Consider the following 22,551-nt stretch of genomic DNA (forward strand, 5'->3'; position numbering starts at 1 on the left):
GGGTTTTCATTAAAAACAAAACAAACCATTAAAAAACAAAAATAAAAACAAAACACAACAGTAATAAAATAAAACAGAAAACACCTCAATTGGAAAGAAACAGAAAAAAATTTAAACTAGAACAAATTTAAAATAAGCTCAAAAGGAAATCAAAAAGGTGTTACAGTGTAGCCTAACTGCATCTGTAATAATCCACTTTCCAATGCACCATGTGAGATAACCAGGCTATTTACAGCTCTGGTCCATGGTCAAAGGGGATTCACCAGAGGCTTAATCCACGTATATTTCCCCTTCACTTATTTTTTTACAATGAACTTTAAAATGGATCAAAAGGAGATCAAATGACAAGATATTACATTTTATCCTAACTACATCTGCCATGATCAACGTTACAATGCTCTCTGTCTGATAACAAGGCTATTTCCATCCCTCAGCGACAATTAGAGGATATTCATGGGAGGCACAACCCCACGTTCCTCCTATAAATGGATTTTGGACTATCGCAATTTAAACTCTGATCCCATTCCCTCCTTTGGATATGGGTTTTATTATTTACAATCCTTGGATCACATAGACTGGTGTGCTCCTTCCATGTGGACTTTGTTGACACCTCACTTAGATGACTGCTTGTTTGAAGACAATCCTTTAAGATCCCAGACACTATTCCCTCTGATAGACAAGCACCATTTAGTTTCTTCACTACATTTTGCCATAGCACAGTAGTTCTCAACCTTTCTAATGCCGAGATCCTTTAATACAGTTCCTCATGTTGTGGTGACTCCCAAACCATAACATTATTTTCATTGTTACTTCATAAATGTAATTTTGCTACTATTATGAATTGGGTGAGCCCTGTGAAAGGGTCATTCAGTGCCCAAAGGGGTCACGACCCACAGGTTGAGAACTGCTTTGGCATAGCACCTATAGCTTCAGTGATCATTTCACGAGGGTGAGCATCATGCAGGGCCACATCAAAGAACTAATTGTTATTAGATTGGGTCTAGAATTAAGTGTGAGCCCCAGATCCATTCATATGTCTATACTTTATATATGTCTCTGGTTCACCTTAGAGATATCATTGTCTGTTTACATTAGGGAACATTATCAATCATCCCCTGGAACATAAGCTAATTCTATTGATAGTGTCCTTAATTTAGCCAATGGTATAGAATTTAAAACACTATTGAGGAAAGGTAACTATATGAGTAAAGGCCAACTGTGAACCACAGTACATGAATTGTTGACTTGTACAGATTAAAGTCTTATGTGACAGGACACTAGCCACACAAACAACGGGTTGGTGATAGGACAAACCTTTCAGTAATATTCATCCACAATGGCAGAGCCACACTGCTCAGATTAACATATCTCATAACAAAGCTGGGAAAGCATTTAAATAATAAGTATACCATAGTTCCTGTCCACCTTTCATGGGCACCCCAGGGCAAGAGGTCCTAACCTAAGTCCAATGTCTGCCAATTCTATGCCCTCGGCATAGTAGTCTGCTTCTCCTTATACTAGGGAGTCTCAGCGTAAGAACAAGGTTTTGAGTTAGAGGTAAAGCCCCACTCACTTAGTGGCGTTTCCACATCAAGTCCTTCTGGGATGGCCTATGAAGGGTATTGTGTGCCTCAAAAGAACCGAGTCTAAAGTACCAGTCATCTAAAGCACACACCCTGGGTCATCAAGGGCTGAATAGAAACTAGTTTAGAAGTGTCCGGTTGGGAACATAGTACCAGGCACATTCTTCCCTTGGGTTCTATATAGGTATTGTGAAGTGTTTTCCCCCAATGGGAGGTTGCTTCTCCCCATTTTGCTATGAACACAAATATAATTGCCTGCTCTGAGACATGCTTGTCCACCCCACCATGCCCACAATCTTGACCTGAATTTCCAGTAGAGTTTCTTTATCTGGGAAGACTGTTTGTAATAGCCACATATTTTTATCCCAGTGCTTATTTATCAGTTTTTCTTCTTAAAAAAGAAAGAAATTGGCATATAGCTGTACTAGTCCCTTCAGTTAATTTATGATTGATGCTTATGTTTCGCTAGCTCATTTAATTTACCTTCACTTACACACACACACTCCAGAAGATCTTTCAGAATAGGGGCCATCGGTCCTGTTAGTTTGCCCTATAGGATGATGTTAAGTATATTTAGAAATAAATCATAATAATAGAATAATAATTTCTTTATTTTTATGATGTATGTGCAGCAAACACAAAGTACTTAGTATGTATGAAGCACTTTGAAGGAAACTTTGAAATATAAATTAATTTTATCTTCCCAACAACCTATGCTATAGGCGTTATCATTGTTTTCATTTTATAGAGTCGAAACTGAGGAGCCATGAACTAAGTAAATCGCTGATGTCATGCAGCAGAAGAGCTAGGACTTGGACATAGGCAAAGTGGCCGTGGAATGAATGTGCTCTAGCCATGACACTACAGTCTTCTCTGACGTTTGGTCACCTTAGAATAGACATATGCTACATAGAATTTCCAAAGCTGTAAATCTTGACCAAAGCCTATTGTGTTATCTTTCTCCTGAGGAGAGGCTCTCTCTTGGATATTGAGTTGATTCAACTCAGAGTGACCCTATAGGACAGGACAGAACGGTCCCTGTGAGTTCCAAGACTGTAATGTTTTACAGGAGTAGAAAGCCTCATCGTTCTCCCAAGGAGTGGCTAGTGGATTTGAACTGTTGACTTTGCGGCTGGCAGCCCAATGTGTAACCACTAAACAACCCATTAACCTTTCTATGTGAAGCCCCACTGCTGTTGTGAGGACCTGCCTTTGAGTTGATTCTGACTCAGAGTGACCTGCCTGCACCATCCTCAGGATTGCTCTTAGGTGTGAGCTCATTGCTGCAACCGCAGGGTCAATCTATCTCATCGAGCGCCTTCTGCTTCTTTGCTGTCCTACTTTACCAAGCACGGTGCCCTTCCCCGGGCACGTCTCTCTCTTGACGATATTTCCAAAGGACTTGCGATGAAGTCTCCCACCCTTGCCTCTAAGGAGCATTCTGGCTGTACTTCTTCCAGGACAGATTTGCTTGTTCTTTTGGCCGTTCGTGGCACCTTCCATACAGCAGCACCGCTATGGGGCTTCAATTTGTCTTTAGGTGTTGCTTGGTGGGACAGCCCTCCAGCTCCACTCCATTCAGAATGGTTAGCATGGTAGCCTGAATTATACCAGGCATAGTTTAATTTTTAAAAATTCTATCACATACCAGTCTGTCACTCGAAATGGAATGTGGTGCTTATTATGTTTCATTTTCCCTCGGAATAGCAGGAAGGACTCCAGATGCTTACATTAAAGCAGGGATTTAATTTAACTGTATTGCCAATAGTGCTCGCTTAGGATGCACTTTGCTCTCATTCCTTACGCAGACTCACAGTATTTATCTTTGGTGTGGGAGCAGCTTCATGACTTGATTCAGAATGAGCAGTGTCCCCTACCCACCCACCCCACCACCACACACCTTTTGTCATGGTCATGGCCCTTCCTGACCCAGACATGCGGGGCAGGCGGGAAAGATGGCCGAGATTCAAGATAAGGACTGATTGCTGAGGGAAGACTTCCGTTTAGGAATGATACTAAAACGATTTCAGTATTTCAAGGATCACACTTTGGACTGATTTTGAGAACCGGAATGTACTAAATGTCGATAGTCCAGCCACGTAGGATGAAAAAATCTGGCCCACAACCTCTTCAGAAACAGTCCCGGCCGCCGAAGCGAGCTACTTTAGAAATCAGCCAGAAGAGGCAGGGATTGCTGACGACGGCCAGCTTCCCTCATCTGGCCCCTCCTTCCACCCTAGGACCAATCCGAGAATGCCAGCTGTGCTCCCCAACCGGGCACATAGGAGGGTCTGTTCCCACGTTTACAGCCTGCGGGCAGGGCGCCCTTGGAGTCTCACTAAAGCTCTCCCAGCAGCCCGGGGGTGGCATGGCTAGACCTGGGCTGCCACCTGCCTCCCTCATCCTGAGATCACTTCCACAGGGGGTGATGGGGGCCCGAGGGTCGCTGCTGTGAGCCGGAATTAGCTGGATGACAGTGAGGGAATAAGTCAGCGAGAGAGATACTATTTCAGTAGAGTCAGACAGCTGTCTAGATTGGAGTGTAAGCGGTCTTACAAATGTCGGTGCCCGCCCCACTCCCGCTCCTTGTAATTGGTGTGCTTGCCCTCATTGTTGTTGTTGTTGTTGTTGTTGTTAGAGGCATCATTCACAACAGAACGAAACCCGATCGGTCTGGCACCATCCTCACAGGTGTTCCTGGGCTTGCGCCCCTTGTTGCAGCCAGGGTTCACCCCATCTTTTTGAGGGCCTGCCTCGTTTTCACTGACCCATCCCGCCCCTTACCAAGCACGACGCCCTTCTTAGTAGCATTAAAAAAAAAAAAAAAATGGCAGAGAAACAAACCAGAGAGATTAAGGAGAGTTTTATTGTCACACTAGACAGGGCTCACAATTTCACCTATTTCCAAAATCTATAAAAACTCTCAGGACAGAGATTTCTTTACGTCTGTCATGCCAGCCGACAGACGACTTCTACATGGGGCCAAGGAGCGTTCACTTCTTGCTAAACTGAGGCAGCGGTGGTGGCACCTTAATATCTTGGCCCCTCTCCAGCTTCTTCTCACAGTCCACCAGGTAATTGACTCCATCGATGACTATCTGAACAAGCTCGACCTTGGACCGTGAAAAAGATGGGTGATCACAGGCGTGGCTCGACAGGATCAACAAACACCGAGACAAACAGCAACTTGCCACATTAGGGGGGCTTGCTGACAGCGCCTCCTTCTCACCAATGCCCTGAGGGCTGTGGGAGGAGGGCTCTCAGGCAGCCATCGCCAGAGATGGCAGCAGGGGTGCTCCGGTGGGTCCTCGGGCCTCCCGCTTTCTTTAGTTGAGACGAAGTTGCTACCTTCTGTGTGAGGACTGTTCTCATAGATGACAACCATTAGTTTGCACTTCAGATACTTCACCCCTCTAGGCCCCACCCCGCCACTAGCCTCTGCTACAAAATAGCAGAATTTATCTGAAGTCAAACGACACGGTGGCACTGTGACCACGACTCCTACGTGGTCCCTTGGCCTGCTCTGAGTGAGTGCCAACTTGCCGCTGAGCTAGCTGAGCACTGACCACGCTACCCTTCACATCATCTCAGTGACACGGGACATGCTTGTCTGAAGAACGGCTTAAAAGCAAATATGAGCCAAACTAAAGAGTGCCTCAGTAAACAGGTGGCTCGCTGTTTTAAAGAACTTTAGTGAATTATACTGGAAAATAAAATGTTCTCTTTTCAAAATCCATAGTTACATGTCACTTCACAGCCTAGGTGCATCTTGTGAGGTAGGGCATGATGTGATTTGGATATTGTGGCAACACTCGTCTAGTCCTGCTTTGTTTGCACCGTGCTCAGAGGGAGGAACTTTGTCCACTTCATTAGCAGTTCCTCCAGATCTCATGTACAAGGGTAAGCAACAAAGTCTTGCTACAAAAATGACAGAAACGTTTAGTAAACAAAAAGTCAAACTGGGAGGTTGTTTTGCAACATCGCCTCCTACAGCTGTATGCTTCTCATGGAATGCTCCATCTCTCCCTTCACCCAGGCATTGTGTGCTCATGGTTGGCACCACATCCACACGGCAGTCTGGGCATCCTCCCGGGACATACGTGCTGCTCCTGTGAAATGTTCTTTGAGTTTTGAGAACAAAGAGCAGTCTGGAAGGACAAGCTCAGGGGTGCTGGGTGGATGAGGGACAGTTTTCTACTGAGATCCTTGTCTGCCAGTCCTTGCTACCCTTGACGAATGACGGGGGGAAAATTTTTTCCTGGGTACAATATTTTTGCTCTTTTGCTCAACAATGCAGTTTTCAATTTTCTCAAAACTTCCTCACTATGTCACCCTATGACCATCTTGTGTCCTTGGAGAAAATTTTTCAAGATAACTCCTTAGGGCTCCCAAGAAGCAGCTGCCATGCTCTCCAGTTGGCCTCTCTGCCTGTCAGACTGAACTGGCCCGGAGACTCTTGGGAAGCTCCTGTTCCAACTGGGCCTCTTATTGGAAGGCACGTTCACAATGTGGAGGCATGTGTATGACTGAGAGACCGTGTCTGCAGCCACCCATTGATCACAAAGGCATGTCTAAACATGTTGTGTTTGGAATGCATACATGCGTGTATGATCTAGATTGCTAATGGTAGTACTTTCTGACTTATCTTTGTATATGTCAAGATAGATTGTTTTAAAAACAACTAGCTCTTTGAATAATCATAGAAATGATTTGAATAATCATAAGAAAGAATGGAAGGACTTTAGAGTACTGTTCAAAGTGATTGTCTCAGGGTGATTGAGTTGTCTTCTTTTTAGCATTCTTCTCGACGTTTTTGAATTTTTCTAATGATTATGTGTTACCTTACAATTATACTTAAAACATTTTTTAAAAAAAATGACTAGCTTGCTTTCCATTGGTACAACTCCAGCTAATATTAGAAGCCTCTATGGCCAGGCCCAAGGTTTTCTTTATTGCCTGTATTGAACACTACCTTGTGCATTTCACAAGTTGTGGTATTTATAGCTGCTTGTTCCAGAAGTACTTGGCAAGAATTGGTCGCTTACAAGCTGATTTGATTTTGTTTTGTTTTTAGTTATTGTAACCATGATCTGTAGCACATTTCCCAGTTCAACCATTTTGACATATACTATTCAGTGACACAGGTGACATTAACTGTATCATGTTACGGTCACCAGGATCCATTGCCAAGTTGCTGCGAGTCGTGTTTGCTTAGGACTCAGCTGCATGTGGCCTAAGTGTGCTGCTCTTACTCATTACTCCAAGACTCCACCTGGTCTATGCATTCTGTGTATCGAGAATCCTAAGGCTTATAAATACAAATCGAGGCCACGGCCTACTTTCCTTCTTTAGTGTGGAAAATAAAAATCTGAGGCTCGATGAAGTATCTAAGAAAACCAGTGTGAATGTGGTAATATGTGACCTTCAGGGAAGGAAATTTCCAACCAAGATAAAATTTTGCAATGATGCCACCTGTTCCAGGACTTCACAGCGATAAACTCCTGTGGTCTCTTCGCATAATCATGCTTCGGCTGCTGCTGATTGCTGGGCTAGCTCTCCAGGCGGGTTGGTGCCAACCCTCCCACTGGGAATCCCCTACTTACCTCTACATCCTTAGACCATCTTTATGTTCCTGAAGTTACTCCGCGCATAAGAATGCTATTGCAGAATGAAAACGCTAACGTAACTCAGGACTCAGTGGAGGACAGGGAGGCCTTGCATTCCATGCAGAAGGGAAGGCTGTTTGTTTAAACGACGTCTTACTGCCTGCCCTGATCTTGTTAGTGGATGCAGGGGAAGGAGGGGGTGGGGCAGGCATGGTTACCTCTGACCGCCCAATGCGATCTGTGTTGGAAATGTCATACACATCTGCCACGGCTGCAGTGTCCACACCACCTGTGCCCCGCTTCTGGAGCCTCAGGTTCTCCAGGATCTTGGAAAACCGGGGGTCCTTGGACAGGGGGAACACTTAATGTTAGAGGAAGTCAAGCAGATTTGGACGCATCCATTTACGGGTGGGGGGGGGGGGAGCACTGTGAGACTTATCAATAGTTCATATTTCTTAAGCCTTCACTCAGTAGGGACCTGGGTATTGTGCTGGAACCCCTAACCCTTACGACAGCCCATGAAGAGCTACTACTCGCATCGCCATGTCCCAGGTGAGGAACCTGAAGATGAGAGGAATTAACTTGCCCAAAGTCCTCCGGCCAGCAGGTGGCAGAGTTAGAATTGAACCAGGTGGTAGTCTGGTTCCAGACTATGTTCTGACCTCCTACACCGCCGTGGGAGCAGCCAAGTGTGTGAACTGTTCATCGAAGTAACAGTTGCCATGATAAAATAAAACCACAAAGCTATCTTACCTTAAATCATGCTACCACTGGAATTTCAAATGACAAAGGAATGCCATACTTTTATTTGTGGTGGAGGGAGGAAATGAAGCACGCTTTCTACACATCTTTTAAAGTATGTGATTGGTGTGCTATGGAAGAAACTACTAATTGCCCACCCGAAACCTTTCTCCTCATCTTATAGAGTTGTTGCTCAGTAAATCCTTGCCAATGGACAAGCAGAACTGGGCACGGGGCACACCAGTAAACTCTTTCTTCTCCCACAGACTGGAACAAAGGGCCTGATTATGTTTTTGGAGACAATGCCCTGAGGCAGAGTGTCTTCCAAGGTGGTTTCAGACCAGCAGCATCAGATTCACCCAGAGGCTTGTTGGAAACGCAAATTCTTTAGCTGAGTCCCAGCACCACTGCCCCAAACAGGTTAGGACCTTGAGGGTCACTATGAGGCTGAATCAACTACTTAGACAGACTAGTGCTTCTCAAAATGGGCCATCCTGCCCCTGGCCAGCACTGGAATGGTCAGGGGCTGCAAAAGCCCCTGGATGATGGGCTGCATCATAAACACTTTTAATTGCTGGGGGTCGGGTGGGGGTAGGGGCTGAGTAATGTTTTTCTGAAACGGGGACCGCTGGTCAAATACTTAGGGCAGCCCCATAGGACAGGGTAGAACTGCCCCTGTGGGTTGCTGAGACCGTAATTACTTCGGGAAGTAGAAAGTCTCCTCTTTTTCAGAAGGGGCAGCTGGTGGTTTCAAACTGCTGACCTTGAGATTAGCAGCCCAACACATAACCACTACCGACTGGATGGCAGAGTTTGGGGTATTTTTTGGTAGGGGAGAGGCCAAATTTGTCTGGGAACCTGTGAGCCAGATGGCCAAAGTTTTGGTTTTGCAGAAACGGAATGGAAGGGACCACAAGGAGCTGAGCTGCTTGGCTTGAAAGAGAGGGACCATAAAGTTCCTGCCCCCGAAGGCACTGTCTTTTTGGTGCAGCCACTTAAGCTTTCATCCTAACTGCCACAGATGTCTTCCGAGGCAGGCTGAACTCTTCCTCATTATTTTTCTGGGACAGGTGAAGAAAGCAAAGGGTAAGGAAGGGGCAGTGATGTTTTCTCCCTCCCCCAAGCAGCCCATTTGAGCTAATCTGGGTGAGCCGCAGCAGGGCTTCTGGTTAAACAGCATACCTTACTGAGCTTTGGGATCCTAACGTGGACACCGGCTCGCAATCCTGTTCCAAGATTGGAAGGGCAGGTCAGGATGTACCCCAGGCGCTCATTCCACATGAACTCCCAGCCTCGGGCTTGGATTAGCCGTTCTACCTACAGGTAGAACAACAATGAACAAACAGCAGAGTTCTTGTGTACATTTATTCAGCACACACCAACAACCATGGTCGGACATGTGTGCTACCTGTTTGCCTTGAATGACATTTAGGTGAGTTTCAAGTACTTATTGAATAGACAGGAACTCTGGTGGTGCTGTGTGATGAGTGGTGAACTGCCGCCCACAAGGTTGGCAGTTCAAACCCGCCACCCGCTCCTACACAGAAGTAAAATGAAGCTTTCCCTGGAAAGATTTAGTCTTGGAATCCCTATGTTGCTGAGTCATAAGTAGTAGGAATCAACTTGATAGCAGTGCTTTTGTTTTTAAACATAGAATGAGCCATCTTCTACCAGAATTTTAAAGTGGTTCAACTAAAGATGAACCATGTAAAAACATGGGGCACCATAGCATGCACATACTAAGTCCTCACTAATGTCAGTTTCCATTACTGTTTTCTATACCAGGACAGTAGGAGAATATAGAGATCCTCAGCTGGTTAATTAGTGGTCAGGGGAGCTATGAACATATTTATATCCTATCCTGTCTTTAAGCTTAGAACAAAACCCACTGCCAACTTATAGCGACCCTGAAGGGCAGGGTAGAACTGCCCCCGTGGATTTCAGAGACTGTAACTCTCTACAGCTCCTCTTTCTCCACAAAGCCCTGGATGGTTTCAAACTGCTGCGCGTGCAGCCAGCAGCCCAACACATAACTCACTACACCACCAGGGCTGGACTTAGACTAGCCAGGAGTAAGGTCAGGGAAATGTGACAATCATCCGTGACTCACCGACTTCCCCCAAACCCTTCTGCATCAGCGAGGATGCATGGGTGCTGGCTAAAAACAAGGACATATCAGCTGCTCTCTGAAGCACCGCCAGGCCACCATCACACAGTGAGCAGGGGCACTGGCGTGATGAAAAAAAAAAGTCTTTGGTGCCACTAGCCTATTTCTCACCAAATGCAGTTTTCAATTTTCTAAAAACTTCTTCCTAATAAACTTCCCTGGTTGTCTTGTATCCTGTGCTTCAGATCCCTGGGGAAATGCAGCCCCATCCTGGCAGTCATCATAGTGCCTTCTTCTCAGCATGGAAACGAAAAAGATCGTCTTCTAATGAATATTCAGAAATCTGGGAAATAGCCTTACTTCTTTTAGTCCACGACAGAATCGCTCAAACACTCTTTTCATATTGCCGCCTTTTTCCATAGAGATCACCCTGGTGTGATCTTCCTCATTTATCCAGATGAGAAATGTCTTATCGTGATTATGCCTAATGAACAAAGAAAGACAGTGTTGCGTGTTCATTGCATTTGTGTTAACACATGAACATTGCCATTGTCTCGGTAGCTTCATTGCTTCATTCCACCTTCCTCACTTCCTCGCAGGCCTTAATCTCTGACTCGCTTGAACAAGAGCCACAGCATAATGTTACCCCCACAGAGAGGAAGATAAGGACAATGCACCCCTTTAGCCCAACAAGAATACCATCCTCCCGGTTCTTCAGAGTAGGAAGGCAAGCATTCAACGCTGATAACTGTTTTGAGCTCTGACACAATCAAGAGTATTTTTCTCTCCTAACAGATCCAAGCAAAAAGTTTGGGGTGCATTTGGAGGGGAAGGTTGTAGCTGATGCTCAAGATGGTAGGGATACAGAAGCGCTCACTTAGATTTTCTACTGTTGTCATGGTGGTTAGGTGCCATCCGGTCGGTTCTACCCACAGCAACCCTCCCTCTGCACCACACCATGAAACACTGCTCCACCTGCACCATCCTCACAATTGCTGGTACTTCCTGTCTACTCACCTCCCCTGAATAGCTGCTCAGGAACCCTTTCAACTCAGCCCCTCCCGGCACAGTTATGTGGGTAAGTATTGCCACAAAATCATAGGACACCTTTACATAAACATATCAAAATGTGACGCTGTTGTTTCTTGATGTAGTCTCCACCTAGGTCTATATATTTCTAATACTGGCGTTTCCATCTCACTAACCCCTTCACCAAAGAGTTCTGTGAGCTTCGCTTCATGCTACGTCAACACTCTACTCTGGGCTCCTCCAAAATCTCCAATCTGTTCCTTGTCGGTGTTCTTTGAGTTTCCGGAACCAAAATAAGTTCGAAGGGGGAAAATCAGGGCTGCTGGTGAGGTAAGGATTCCCAACAAATTTATCGCAGGATGGTCGTTACTACCATCGAAGAATGAGCAAGTGCTTTATCACGATGGCGGGGGAAAAATCCTTGGTACCACTAGCCTATTTCTCACTGATGCAGTTTTCAATTTTCTAAGAACTTCTTCCTAATAAACTCCAATGGTTTTCTTGTATCCTGTGAAACCTTTTATCAAGATGACCCCTTCGGAACCTCCCCAGTCACCCTAACGTGCTGAGCTGAGTTCTCTGCCTTGGATTTAAGTGGCCCAGCAATCGGACCCCCTTGGAAGCCACTGGATTAACTGGACTTGGTTCTGTGGATCATATTAGTGATTCCAATACTCATTTCCAGTTATACCTTGGTCCACAAAATAAACTTAATTAGCTTCAATCTGGCCAATCTGACGGCTTGGATGACTCTTGGAGCGAGCTGATCTTCGAACGATTCCTTTGGCTCCCATAGAGCCAAAAGCTTGCCGCGGCCCAGATGGTCACTTAAAATGGAAAATGCCAAACCACGTGAGATCAGGAACTTCAGGATCTGTCCCATAAATACTAGCTTTATGGTCTTCTTTCACCTACTTCTGGATGTCGGCCACAGTTTCTTCAGTTATTAAGTTTGATGGTCTTTGCGCTCTTGGTTCATCTTTGAGGTCTCTCCCGCCTTCCTTAAAGTATTTGATGCATCTAAAAACCTGCTGTTTTGTCAGGCAGTAGTCCCATATACTTCTTGCAAAGCTTCAGTGATTTGGGAAAATGTCCATATGACTTTTGCTAAAAATCTGATGGGCTCTGACCTGAAAATGACTTTTTTCCTGTGGCAAAAAAGTGTGCTCTTTTTGAAGGCACCCGAAGGGGACTAAGACAAATGTATTACTGATGTAGCTCATCCGCACCCACCCTCCATTGCAGAGGCATGCTTAAACAGGGTTGTCCGAAATAAACCTGAACCCCGAGAGCAATGTGCTTCACTTCCTCCCATAAGAATCTACCAAGCAACAGGGTTCAAAGTGGATGAGGGTAGTGGGTGAAGATGAATTATGTATACCTCCCTACCCATTCTTCCTTTTAGGGTTTGCTTAAATCCTTTAATAGTTATTTGCCATATTTGCATTCTTTGCTGCAATGCCACAAAACAGAGACACAAATAAATCATAAGAAGTTGAGGGTTTCTTTTTGTCTTTTTTCCCTTACAGAAGCGGTCTCCTTTCTCATGCATAGCTCTCGCGGGCACACCTTAGAAGCATCACAGTGGTTACACACACAGCTTCCAAGCGCTCTGTCTTCTCCACTCAGCTCAAGCTGGGCATGCTGTCAACTGCAGTTCACAGCAACTTCAGGTGAGGCCAAGCCAGGCGACCAGAAGGAGATTCTCCGCACACACTGCAAACACGGTAATGCTATGTCCATACCAGATTCCCCTGGCATCTGGCCAGTCACGGGCCATCCCGGCACATGTTAGTAAAGGGGACACTGGCTTATCAAACAGAAAGTGGTCCTGCAGGCCAAAAGGGACAAAGCAGAGAGAAGGAAAGACTGAGATCAGAGAGGGCTGTCAATGCTAGGTGGCCATTATTCCACTCATTCCTGATCGAGCACTCTTTGGCAAGGGTTCATATATATATGCATATATATATGATTCTGACTGAATTATATAAAGGTAGCCTGTGCGTGAGGGCTTTTAAAAACTCTTCCGTTGATTCAGTGTGCAACCAAGGTTCACAAGCCTTGCCTTGGTCTAGATGGAGATACCTACTCACTAGGCACTCTGGAGTCCACTCCCTGTACCAACTGCATGCATTGGCCAAGGGGACAGTGTTAATGGACCCTACCCCTAAAGGTTTGTTTGTGCTACACAGTAGCTGTTCTTTCAAATGCTAGCTAGCATTATTGGTTCATTTATTATTATCATCCCTTTTATTAAAAACGCACTCAAAATATAGTGATGATCTATAAAGGAAAAAACATTGCTAGCATTCATTTTATCTGCCAAGCTCTCTGCCAGGGGTTTGTACGTCCATCCCTTCCTTCTTACGACCACTCTATGAGGTAAGAGTGGAAACTGGAAACCGCTGTCAGACAACCTAGATTTGCAGGCATCCTTAAACTATGGCCCGCGGGCCACACGCGGCCCACCAAGGACATTTATCCGGCCCACCAGGTGTTTTTGCTCCATTTGTTTTTTTTACTTCAAAATAAGATATGGGCAGTGTGCATAGGGACTTGCTCATAGTTGGTTTTTTAACTATAGTTCATCCCTTCAATGGGTCTGAGGGACAGTGAAGTGGCCCCCTGTTTAAAAAGTTTGAGGACCCCTGACTAGAGCCCAGAGCTATGTGGCTTTCCAGGGGATGCCTTAACCAACCCCACATGCTATCTACATATCCACATCCATGTCAGGACACTGACATTTTCTTGCTATAGGTATGTTAACTTTTCTTGCATAGATATATGCTCACTCTGTAGTGAGATCAATGAATACCATCTATTTTAATATGATTACACAGAGACAAGAAATCAAGAAGGAATGGGGGGGTGACGGGGGGGGGGTGTCCTTTTATAATCTCTAAGAAGGACAGACTTGTGGACTGCCACTGCCCAGGAAACACAATGTCCCTGACACTGGAGACCTAGGGCGGCCACGAGATGGGAGTCGGGCTTGTTCTGTAGCAGGGCAGGTGGTCAGTTGAGCTGCCAGCGACAGAGCAGGAGACCTGCGGCCTGCAGACCACCTAGCTGGCCTGACTGTCCTGAAAATTCGTGTTTGTTGGCATTTGCATCGTTTCTGCTCTTCGCTTGGAGTTTATTTAAACGTTTTTCCTGATCTTTCTGTTTTAGTAGGAGTGAGGAACAAGTAAGGAAGGGACTCAGACGTTGTCTACCCTAGCACCAGAGAGCAATTCACTCTGGAGATAGCCCATGGTGGAGACAGCAGGATTCAAGGGTGGGACACCTGGAAGGAAGATCTCACAAGAGTCTGGGCAGTCCTTCCACCTGGAATTTCCTCTCCAGGTGTTCCCAGCTTTCCTGGCTTCCATGGGACGCCATGGTGGCGGCCTTCAGCTGGGGCCTTAACAGGATTTCCACAGCCCAGCGTTCATCTTGACCAACAGGCAAGGCGATCGATCTTTCATTCACCCCTCAGTCACCCATTCCGAGCAACCGCGATGTCGCATTGCAGTTTCCGCTGCGGATTTGAGCCACACCACCCTCCCATGGCTTGACGAGCCCAGTTTCAGGGCTCGCCTGGCTTTCCTACACCGAGCTTTGGGATCGAGGCTCCGCAAAGCCTGGCTGACCTTGAGCGCCAGTGGGAAGGTCAACCGGCGGATCTGGGTCGCCGAAACACGCCCCCCCAACTCCCCTAGGATCCCGGCCCCCCGCCCCGCCAACCTCCCCTCCCTTTCCCCGGCTCCTGGGCGCTACTCACGTCTATGAGCCGCTGCTGGTCCTGTTCTGTCATCTCCGACAGCTTGTAGTAGCGGCCGGCCAGATCCCCCTTGAGGCCCTCCAGGGCCGCAATGGCCACGTTCTCCACCTCCCGGCGCTCGGCTCGGCTGCAGGCGGGCGGCAGACTCAGCCCGCGGATGCTGCGGCCCGTGCGCACCCGGGAGGACAGCACGTAGCGCTCGTCGAACAGTCCCTGGGTGACCTGGGGGAGCAGAGCGCGGGGCGCTGCTCGTCGGCCTCAGACCCACCCCGGGCCAGGCCCCAGCGGCCAGGATCCCGAGGGGCCTGCACTGCACTGTTCGCTTGCAGGTCCCAACCACTTGCTCTACACCTTCGAGAAAACCCTATGGTCGAAAGGGCCTTTGAGCTAAGGAAAGAGCCAAAACCCAACACCAAACTCCCTGACAGGGAATCCTGCCAACTCTTAGCGACCCTCTAGGGCAGAGGAGAACGGTCCCTGTGGGTTCCAAGGCTGTACCTCTTCAAGGGATAGAGCTAAAGGCAAGCTCACTGCCACTGAGTCAATGCTGACCCAGAGTGATCCTCTTTGGGTTTCCGAGACTGTAACTGTTCAAAGGCGTAGAAAGCCCCACCTTTTACCAGTGAGAGGCTGGTGGTTTCAAACTGCTGGCCTTGAAGTTAGCAGCCCAACTCTTAAACACTATGCCGCCAGGACTCCTGAAGTCAATAGCAGTTTCCTCATATAGCATAATCCTCAGTATGTGTTTTGGGATTAACAAAGGAAAAGGAACTGCTTTAGGAAAGGTGTCCAGGTCTCCCGGACCAGCCTTGCCCTAGGTGTAAGTATGAAGGAAAACGACGACTTTGGGGTCTTCCTAACCTTCTCCTGGGCGCTCCAAGGTGCGTGGGGTGCTGGGAAGCCTCCGGGGAACGTCTGAATGCGGGTGTGTGACCCCTCGCTGGCTCTCCTCACCTTGGGCTCTGGAGCACCAGTGTCATGGGAAGGTGGGGGCCAGCCAGGAGCCTACCTTGGAAGCATCCAGATCCGTGGGGTGTTTCATCACCTTGGGGTCATAGCCATTGTGCCTCAGTTTGATGACGGGGTCAAAAAGCTCAGCAAATACCTGCAGGAAAGAACACATTTCCTCTTTAACGGGTTCACCTAAAAGACACATGTCCATTATTGTCTCCGTGGGCAAAGCTGGCCTTCTCCGAGCGGGGAATTGTTGCGGGAGCGGTTTGGCGGATCGTCATCGTTCTCATCAGAAGCAGCAGCTGACCCCAAGAAAATCACTTGGAGGCCGCTCGCCTCTTGGTTGTGGTCAGGTCACCTACAGCCTGCCATGTTAACTTCCTCCCGTGTGATCCTGCCAAGCTGACTGCCTTCCAGTGGACAGCTGACTGTCCAACAATCCAGAGGTTTCCCCTCAGACTGCTTGCTTTTGTGGGATGAAAGATGCTGCCAGATGAGAGGCTAAGCAGTTTTGTGGCCAACAGGGAAGACTGGGTTCTAGAGTTTAAGCAACAAGTTAAATTTCTGGGAAGTTCAGCAGTACCAGAAAGACACAGAAAAAGCCGGGGTAAAACAGGGACCTCAAACCTGTGAGGCCCAACCCAGCCCAGACTCCCAGGCTCCTGTCTTTTTAGAAGCAACATCCAAGAGAGCTGTGAGGTTCAATCCAGTGAAGTACAGCCAGATGCTCCTTAGAAGTGAGGATGGCGAGACTCCGTCTCACAGACGTTGGACATGTTATCAAGAGAGATCAGTCCCTGGAAAGGACATTGTGCTTGGTAACGTGGAGGGGCAGTGAAAAAGAGGACTCCCCTCACCGATAGGTGGACCCAGTGGCTGCCACAGAGAGCTCAAACGTAAGAACAATTGTGAGGCTGGCACAGGACCCACCCGGCACAGGACCCACCCGGCACACAACAGTTGTTGTGTGGGGTTGCTATGAATTGGAGCGGACGCGATGGCACCTAACACAACAACAGAGACCAGAGCATGTACCACGGGGACAGATAAGAGCTCTCGACACATGGAACCCAGGACAGATAACCCCTCAGGACCAATAAGGGGAGTAGCGATACCATGAGGATAGGGGGACGGTGGGGAAAAAGGGGGAACCAATCAAATGATCGATGTATAACCACCCCCATGGGAGATGAACAACAGAAACGTGGGTGAAGGGAGACAGCGGTCAGTGTAAGATATGAAAATAATAATAGTTTATAATTTATCAAGGGTCCATGAAGGAGGGTAGAGGAGGGAGGAAAAACTGAGGGGCTGATCTTCAGGGCTCAAGTAGAAAGAAATTGTTTTGAAAAGGATGATGGCAACATATGTACAAATATGCTTGACACAATGGATGTATGCATTGTTCTCAATAAAATGATTTTAAAAGACAAGGATCTCTATATATTCTCCTCCCTGGGGGACGGACAACAGAAAAGTGGGTGAAGGGAGACAACGGACAGTGTAAGATATGACAAAATAATAATTTATAAATTACCAAGGTTTCATGAGGGAGTAGGAAGCGGGGAGAGGAGGAAAAATGAGGAGCTGATGCCAGGGAAAGAAAATATTTTGAGAATGATGAGGGCAATGAATGTACAAATGCGCTTTACGCAATTGATGTATGTATGGATTGTGATACGAGTTGTATGAGCCCCTAATAAAATGATTTAAAAAATGATTTTAAAAGAGAGAGAGAAAGATCATCACAGAGTATCCACAGCCTTTCGGAGTCACGGGATGGGAGGCCAGGGAGCCAGCACCGGTTAAGGTTCTGCCCTTGTGAACGAGCCTCTAGTCCTGTTTGTTTCCAGTGGCTGCCTTCCGGGGGACTGCTTCCAGCCCCTGCAGCAAAAGGTTCCAGAGAGGGGGACTTGAGGGAGGGCCAGGGGCATTTGCCATGACCTAAACACTGCTCTTTGTAGAGTTGGGTCAGTGGTGGCTGAGCCAGCTCAGCCAGGAGCAGACCTTCTTGTCCTTCCCACCAAGGACATGAATACCTTGAACTTGGGATTGACCAAGAGGCCTGATGTCCCAAATCTGCATTACAATGGCTATCTAATCAACAATAGATAGGAGACTTCTCAACCTAAGGACACAACAGGGAGCCATTCCCAGACAAAGCCCAGTTCCAGCCACTCCAGATGCTTTGCTGGTGAATATACATCAGTAGTTATGCTTGTTTTTGCCATTTCCTGTGTCAGCTCATCCCAGGAAGGAGCTCAGAGTGCCCTTAGCCGCTGATTGCTCAAAGGAGAGGATACCAGAGGAGTGTCAGAGGGAAGCTGCTGACCCCATTGTTCCAGAAAGCATTCGAGAGGGTGTGCGACTGCGGGCTTCTCGTTATGGGATCCCTTTCTGAGGAAGCCGGCCCCATTGGGAAGGAAGATCAGGACTTTGCACTTTAATCAGATCCCACTCTGAAACCAGCGGGACCAGCAGGGAATTTACCTCATAGGACTCTTCATCACCAGCCACCATGCCCACCGTCTTAATGAAGGGGTGGCCGGGGTTGTCCACACCAGTCTGAATGCACTGGTCCAGGGTGTAGCCGCTGGGTGTCACCTTGTTGCGGAGCTTGGCGTAGATGGCCGGGGTCAGGCACTCGGCCATGCAGTTGTTGTGTTTGCGCAGATCAGGGAAGTCTGCACTGTAGGGAGAGGAGGAAGAGTTTCAGGGAGCAGCTGGTTGGGGGGTGTGTGTGTGTGTGTGTGTGTGTTGGGGGTGGGTTAAGAGGGCCTTTGAGAGTACTTCTCTTGTGACCGGGCCTCACCCAGGCTTCAGGGAGTCTGCGGGTACAGGGAGACTTGGCTAGGAGTCAGGTTAACAGCAGCAACAAAACGTAGTCCCCATGCATTGTCAGAGAAAGGAACCCTGGCTCAGCCCAATGATCCCCAGTCTGCTGGCTGCAGAAACTCATGTTGTGGTTCATGGGAGTAGAAAGTCTCCTCTTTTTCCCTCAGAGAGGCTGGCGGTTTGGAACCTTTGACCTAGGATTTAGCAGCCCTAGGTCCTATAGAACCACTACACCCCCGGGGCTCCGTGTTAAGAGAAGATAGAGTGAAATTAAGTAGAAAACAAATTGAAAGCATATAGACTTCTCTTCCTCTTGCTTCTTCCCTGAAGTTTTGGTAAAAGACAACAGCCACATGGCTTCCCTTAGGCCTGTGGGTGAGGGGTCAGAAATCTTGCAGGGAGAACTCCCTAGACGTTCATGTATTTATCTGTTTGGACCCTGGAATATACAGTCTTTAGAAGCAGGATTTTGCATTATTGAGAACAGGTTGGTTATTGAAACAAAGTCAAACTAAATTCACTGCCATCGACCTAGTTGACTGTGACTCACAGTGATCCTATAGGACAGGTAGAGCTGCCTCTGTGGGTTTCTGAGACTGTCACTCTTTATGGGAACAGAAAACCTCATTTTTCTCCTGTGGGGTGCCTGGTGGTTTGGAACTGCTGGACTTGCGATTAGCAGCCCCATGAATAACTAGTACACTACCAAGGTGCTTTGTAAATATCCAGGAAATTATGAATCTCCCCCTGGGATCATACGGAATTCAGGAATGATCCCTTAGGAATTCCTGAGTGAGATGGCAATGGCCAGTGATTCATAAGAGATCGAGATTCCCACAAGAACCAGTAGATCTCTCTGTGGAAGACCTCACTGATTCTTCTCATCTTTCTCATCCATACCTGCCTGTGCCTCACCATGGCCACTGCTCAGGGCTATGAAAGCACGCCCCTCTCTGTTCTCCCCTGACCCGTCACTCCTCTACTTCCCACCTCAATGGACTTCGAGCTGACACTTAGAGTTACTGCTAGCCCATCACATTTTCCTGCAGACAGTGAGCTGTGAGGGAGGCATGGATCTGGAATCCGGGTTCCTGGGCCGCATTTGGCTACCTTTGCAGTGTAAAGAGCATATTGCTTTGAGTTTCTAAGCCACCATGTCATGATCAGAGGATGTGAAGAGGAATCAAATACATATCCCATGTGTGTGGAGAGCTTGACATATATAGTAAATGCTCAGCTCATGTTCCATTTTAGTAATAATTATAATCCATAGGTTTCAAAGTTATTTGGTCTACTGATTGACCCCTTCTTAGAAAAAAAGAAGTACTCATTGCCAGCCCACGCCTTTGCAAGTTAAAAAAGCTTGTACTATAGCCCACCATCCAGGATAAAGTGTAGGAATCTGCTTTTGTATCCCCCTGGATTATTCTAGCTCCCATCCATTCCCCACCCCCCTGCATGGAGTGGGGAACACGTATAATTCAACTGCCACTACCAGCCCCCAAGTTCCCGCGCAGGAAGGGTGGCAGTAGACTGCTTTGTCCTCTCCACAGGTCATGGTGAATAAGAATGTCTCAAAAGCGATTGTCCTTTTGACTCAGTCATCCTCTTTGGCCAAGAGGAAGGTCGCTTGCTGGCCATTTCTACGAAGGGAGAGCCTATTCTCGCTGGACCCGGAGCGATGTTCCAGCCCAGGGAACTCACCTCGGAGGGAACAGCTTGTGCTGCTCTCGGGCCTCGGCGTACATTTTCTGCCTGTTCACCAAGTAGCCAGTGGTCAGGGCACTGGTGCCCAAGGCGGCGAATAACAGGGAAGCATTGCGGCCAGTGAGCAACTTCGAGAAGGTGCTGGCCATCCTTCCGCTTGGAAGAGTGTCTGCAAAGCAAAGGAGCTAGGTTAGGCCTCTCGCAGGAGGACCCTGCGCCACGAGGCAGAGTGTCCAGCCCAGAGCTTCAGCTCTTACAGATTTTGTGATTTGAAAGATCAGGGCAGGGAGGATGGGTGCTGGGTTCATTGTTGTTGTTTTGTTTCCGGTACTATTTATTTTATTTGTTTAGCTTTTTATTGAACCTTGGGTGAGTGCTTATAGAGAAGAATGGATTCCATTCAACAATTCATATACACTTTGATTTCTGGCATGGACTGCAATTCCCACAATGTTAATTGCACTCTTCCCGGGTTTAGCCTTTCTGCTCCGTCTTCCATCCTTCCTGCCTTCTAAGCATCATCCCTGGGGAGATGCTTCCCTTTTGATCCTGTGTTGTGATTGTTCTAAGAAGTGTGTATCTCCTGGGTGCTGAGTTCAGTCCTAGCCCTAAAGAGTGTCTAAGGACCTCACAGGCTCCACCTGTCTTTGTTGTTGTTTTTAAGTTTTGTTCCACATTCCGCCCCACCCCACCCCTACTCTATCCCCTTCAGGAGAGTTGGCAGTAGTAGCTGGGTACCATCTACTTCTGGTCTCAGGGTCCCAGGGGCTGGGATTTGCATGGCCCTTTAGTCTTTGGGGCTAATTGTTTCCATGTGTCTTTGATTTTATTCACTGCTCGTTGCTCTGGACAGCCAGTGGCTTCCCCTGAGAAAGCCATGTACAAACATTGTCTTTGTGAACTGTGTGAAGACAACTGACTTTGTGGCCCCCCCAGATGCTGGTCCGAAGCAGCCAGGCCCAATGATGGACGCCCGTAACATGTTTGGTTATTGCTAAGAAGTTTTCATGGCCTTGCCCCATGTGGCCTCCTATATTCAGGGTGTGTGTGCAGTACATATGGCCGCATCCTCTGGCAGGTCTGTAGGTTGTCATGAGTGCTGTCTCATTTCCCTTCTCACTCCTTCCAGTTTTTTTTTTCTCTCCCCTCCACATTGATTTGGAAAATCTGGGCTGTTTTAGCCACTGTGGGTGTCTAAACTACCTGATGGCCATGCTATTTTCTCGACTGATATGATGGGAACAGAAAGAGAGGCTCTCCACTTCTGGCTGTTGGCAACAAGAAGGTCTTTTGGACCCTGCTTTTTCATAACAGCTAGATCTTGAATAAGGTGGATTACTGGGTTCTAACAGAGCAACAGATTTTCTGGGGACCACCCTCCCATTCTACACCACCACCCCCCTCCTCCAGCTGACAGTTGCACATGGAGTGAGAAGCAAGAGGGGTTGAAGGGTCGAAAGGTAAAGCTTGAGGCTACCCATGCTGATGGGGTACGGATCCAAGTCGGGAGTGCCAGCTCTCAGCTTCCCTGGGTGGAAAGGACACACATTTAGGCCCTGATTTCCCCTAGATGAAGATCAAGCAGCAAGTTCCCCATTAAGGATCACCAAGCACCCAAGAGATACTATGAATGAGAGTTAGTAGAAGGGATGACCAGGGATGGAGACTTTCCTAGACAAAAGATGGGAATTGCCAGGCAAGAATGCAGGTGAACGCTGTGTGGAACGTTAAAGAAGTAATGGGTGGAGTCGCCATGACAAGCAAACAACAAGCGACTCGGAGGACCCATCAGCATCAGACCTTCTCCTTCAGCCTCACTGCCATCGAGTCCAGGCCAACTCAGAGACCCGATAGGACAGGGCAGAATTGCCACAGACAGTGAGTTGATAAGACTGTAACCCTTTATGGGAGTAGAAAGCCCCATCTTTCTCCTGCAGAGTGGCTGGTAGTTTCCCACTTCTGATTTGGTGGTTAGAAGCTGTGGTAGTTACATAATTTTTTGTCAACTTGCGAAGGGGTGGAGTTGAGTCCGTCAGTCAGGTTGCAGCTTGATGACCTCGTTTGGAGGTGCAATGGAGATAAATAGCTGACGGAGGCCACATAGACACACTCTCTACTTCATCTTCTTCTTTTTTTTTTTAACATTTTATTAGGGGCTCATACCACTGTTATCCCAATCCATACACACATCAATTGTGTAAAGCGCATTTGTACATCATTCTCAAA

At 47.5% G+C, this 22,551-nt stretch overlaps 1 protein-coding gene across 2 annotated transcripts in view; it reads right to left on the reverse strand.

Annotated features, from left to right (window-relative positions):
• Positions 1–4,430: 4,430 nt before the first annotated feature.
• CKMT2 (creatine kinase, mitochondrial 2) overlaps positions 4,431–22,551 on the reverse strand; it is a 36,378-nt gene continuing 18,257 nt past the window's right edge. Inside the window, exons 2-10 of one of the 2 annotated variants that reach the window (XM_004703507.2) lie at positions 20,323–20,494; positions 18,274–18,472; positions 15,839–15,934; positions 14,830–15,051; positions 12,812–12,897; positions 10,398–10,521; positions 9,113–9,247; positions 7,408–7,533; positions 4,431–4,696 (exon numbers count right to left, since the gene is read on the reverse strand). In XM_004703507.2, the coding sequence (XP_004703564.1) occupies positions 4,577–4,696; positions 7,408–7,533; positions 9,113–9,247; positions 10,398–10,521; positions 12,812–12,897; positions 14,830–15,051; positions 15,839–15,934; positions 18,274–18,472; positions 20,323–20,474 (1,260 nt within the window). In that variant the 5' untranslated portion in view covers positions 20,475–20,494 and the 3' untranslated portion in view covers positions 4,431–4,576. The remainder of the gene's footprint in view (positions 4,697–7,407; positions 7,534–9,112; positions 9,248–10,397; positions 10,522–12,811; positions 12,898–14,829; positions 15,052–15,838; positions 15,935–18,273; positions 18,473–20,322; positions 20,495–22,551) is intronic. The other variant, XM_045285385.1, reaches the window with a different exon arrangement.

The sequence above is a fragment of the Echinops telfairi genome, unplaced genomic scaffold (assembly GCF_000313985.2).
Source record: "Echinops telfairi isolate 266 unplaced genomic scaffold, ASM31398v2 ScPeMD7_7469;HRSCAF=8507_1, whole genome shotgun sequence".
NCBI lineage: Eukaryota > Metazoa > Chordata > Mammalia > Afrosoricida > Tenrecidae > Echinops > Echinops telfairi.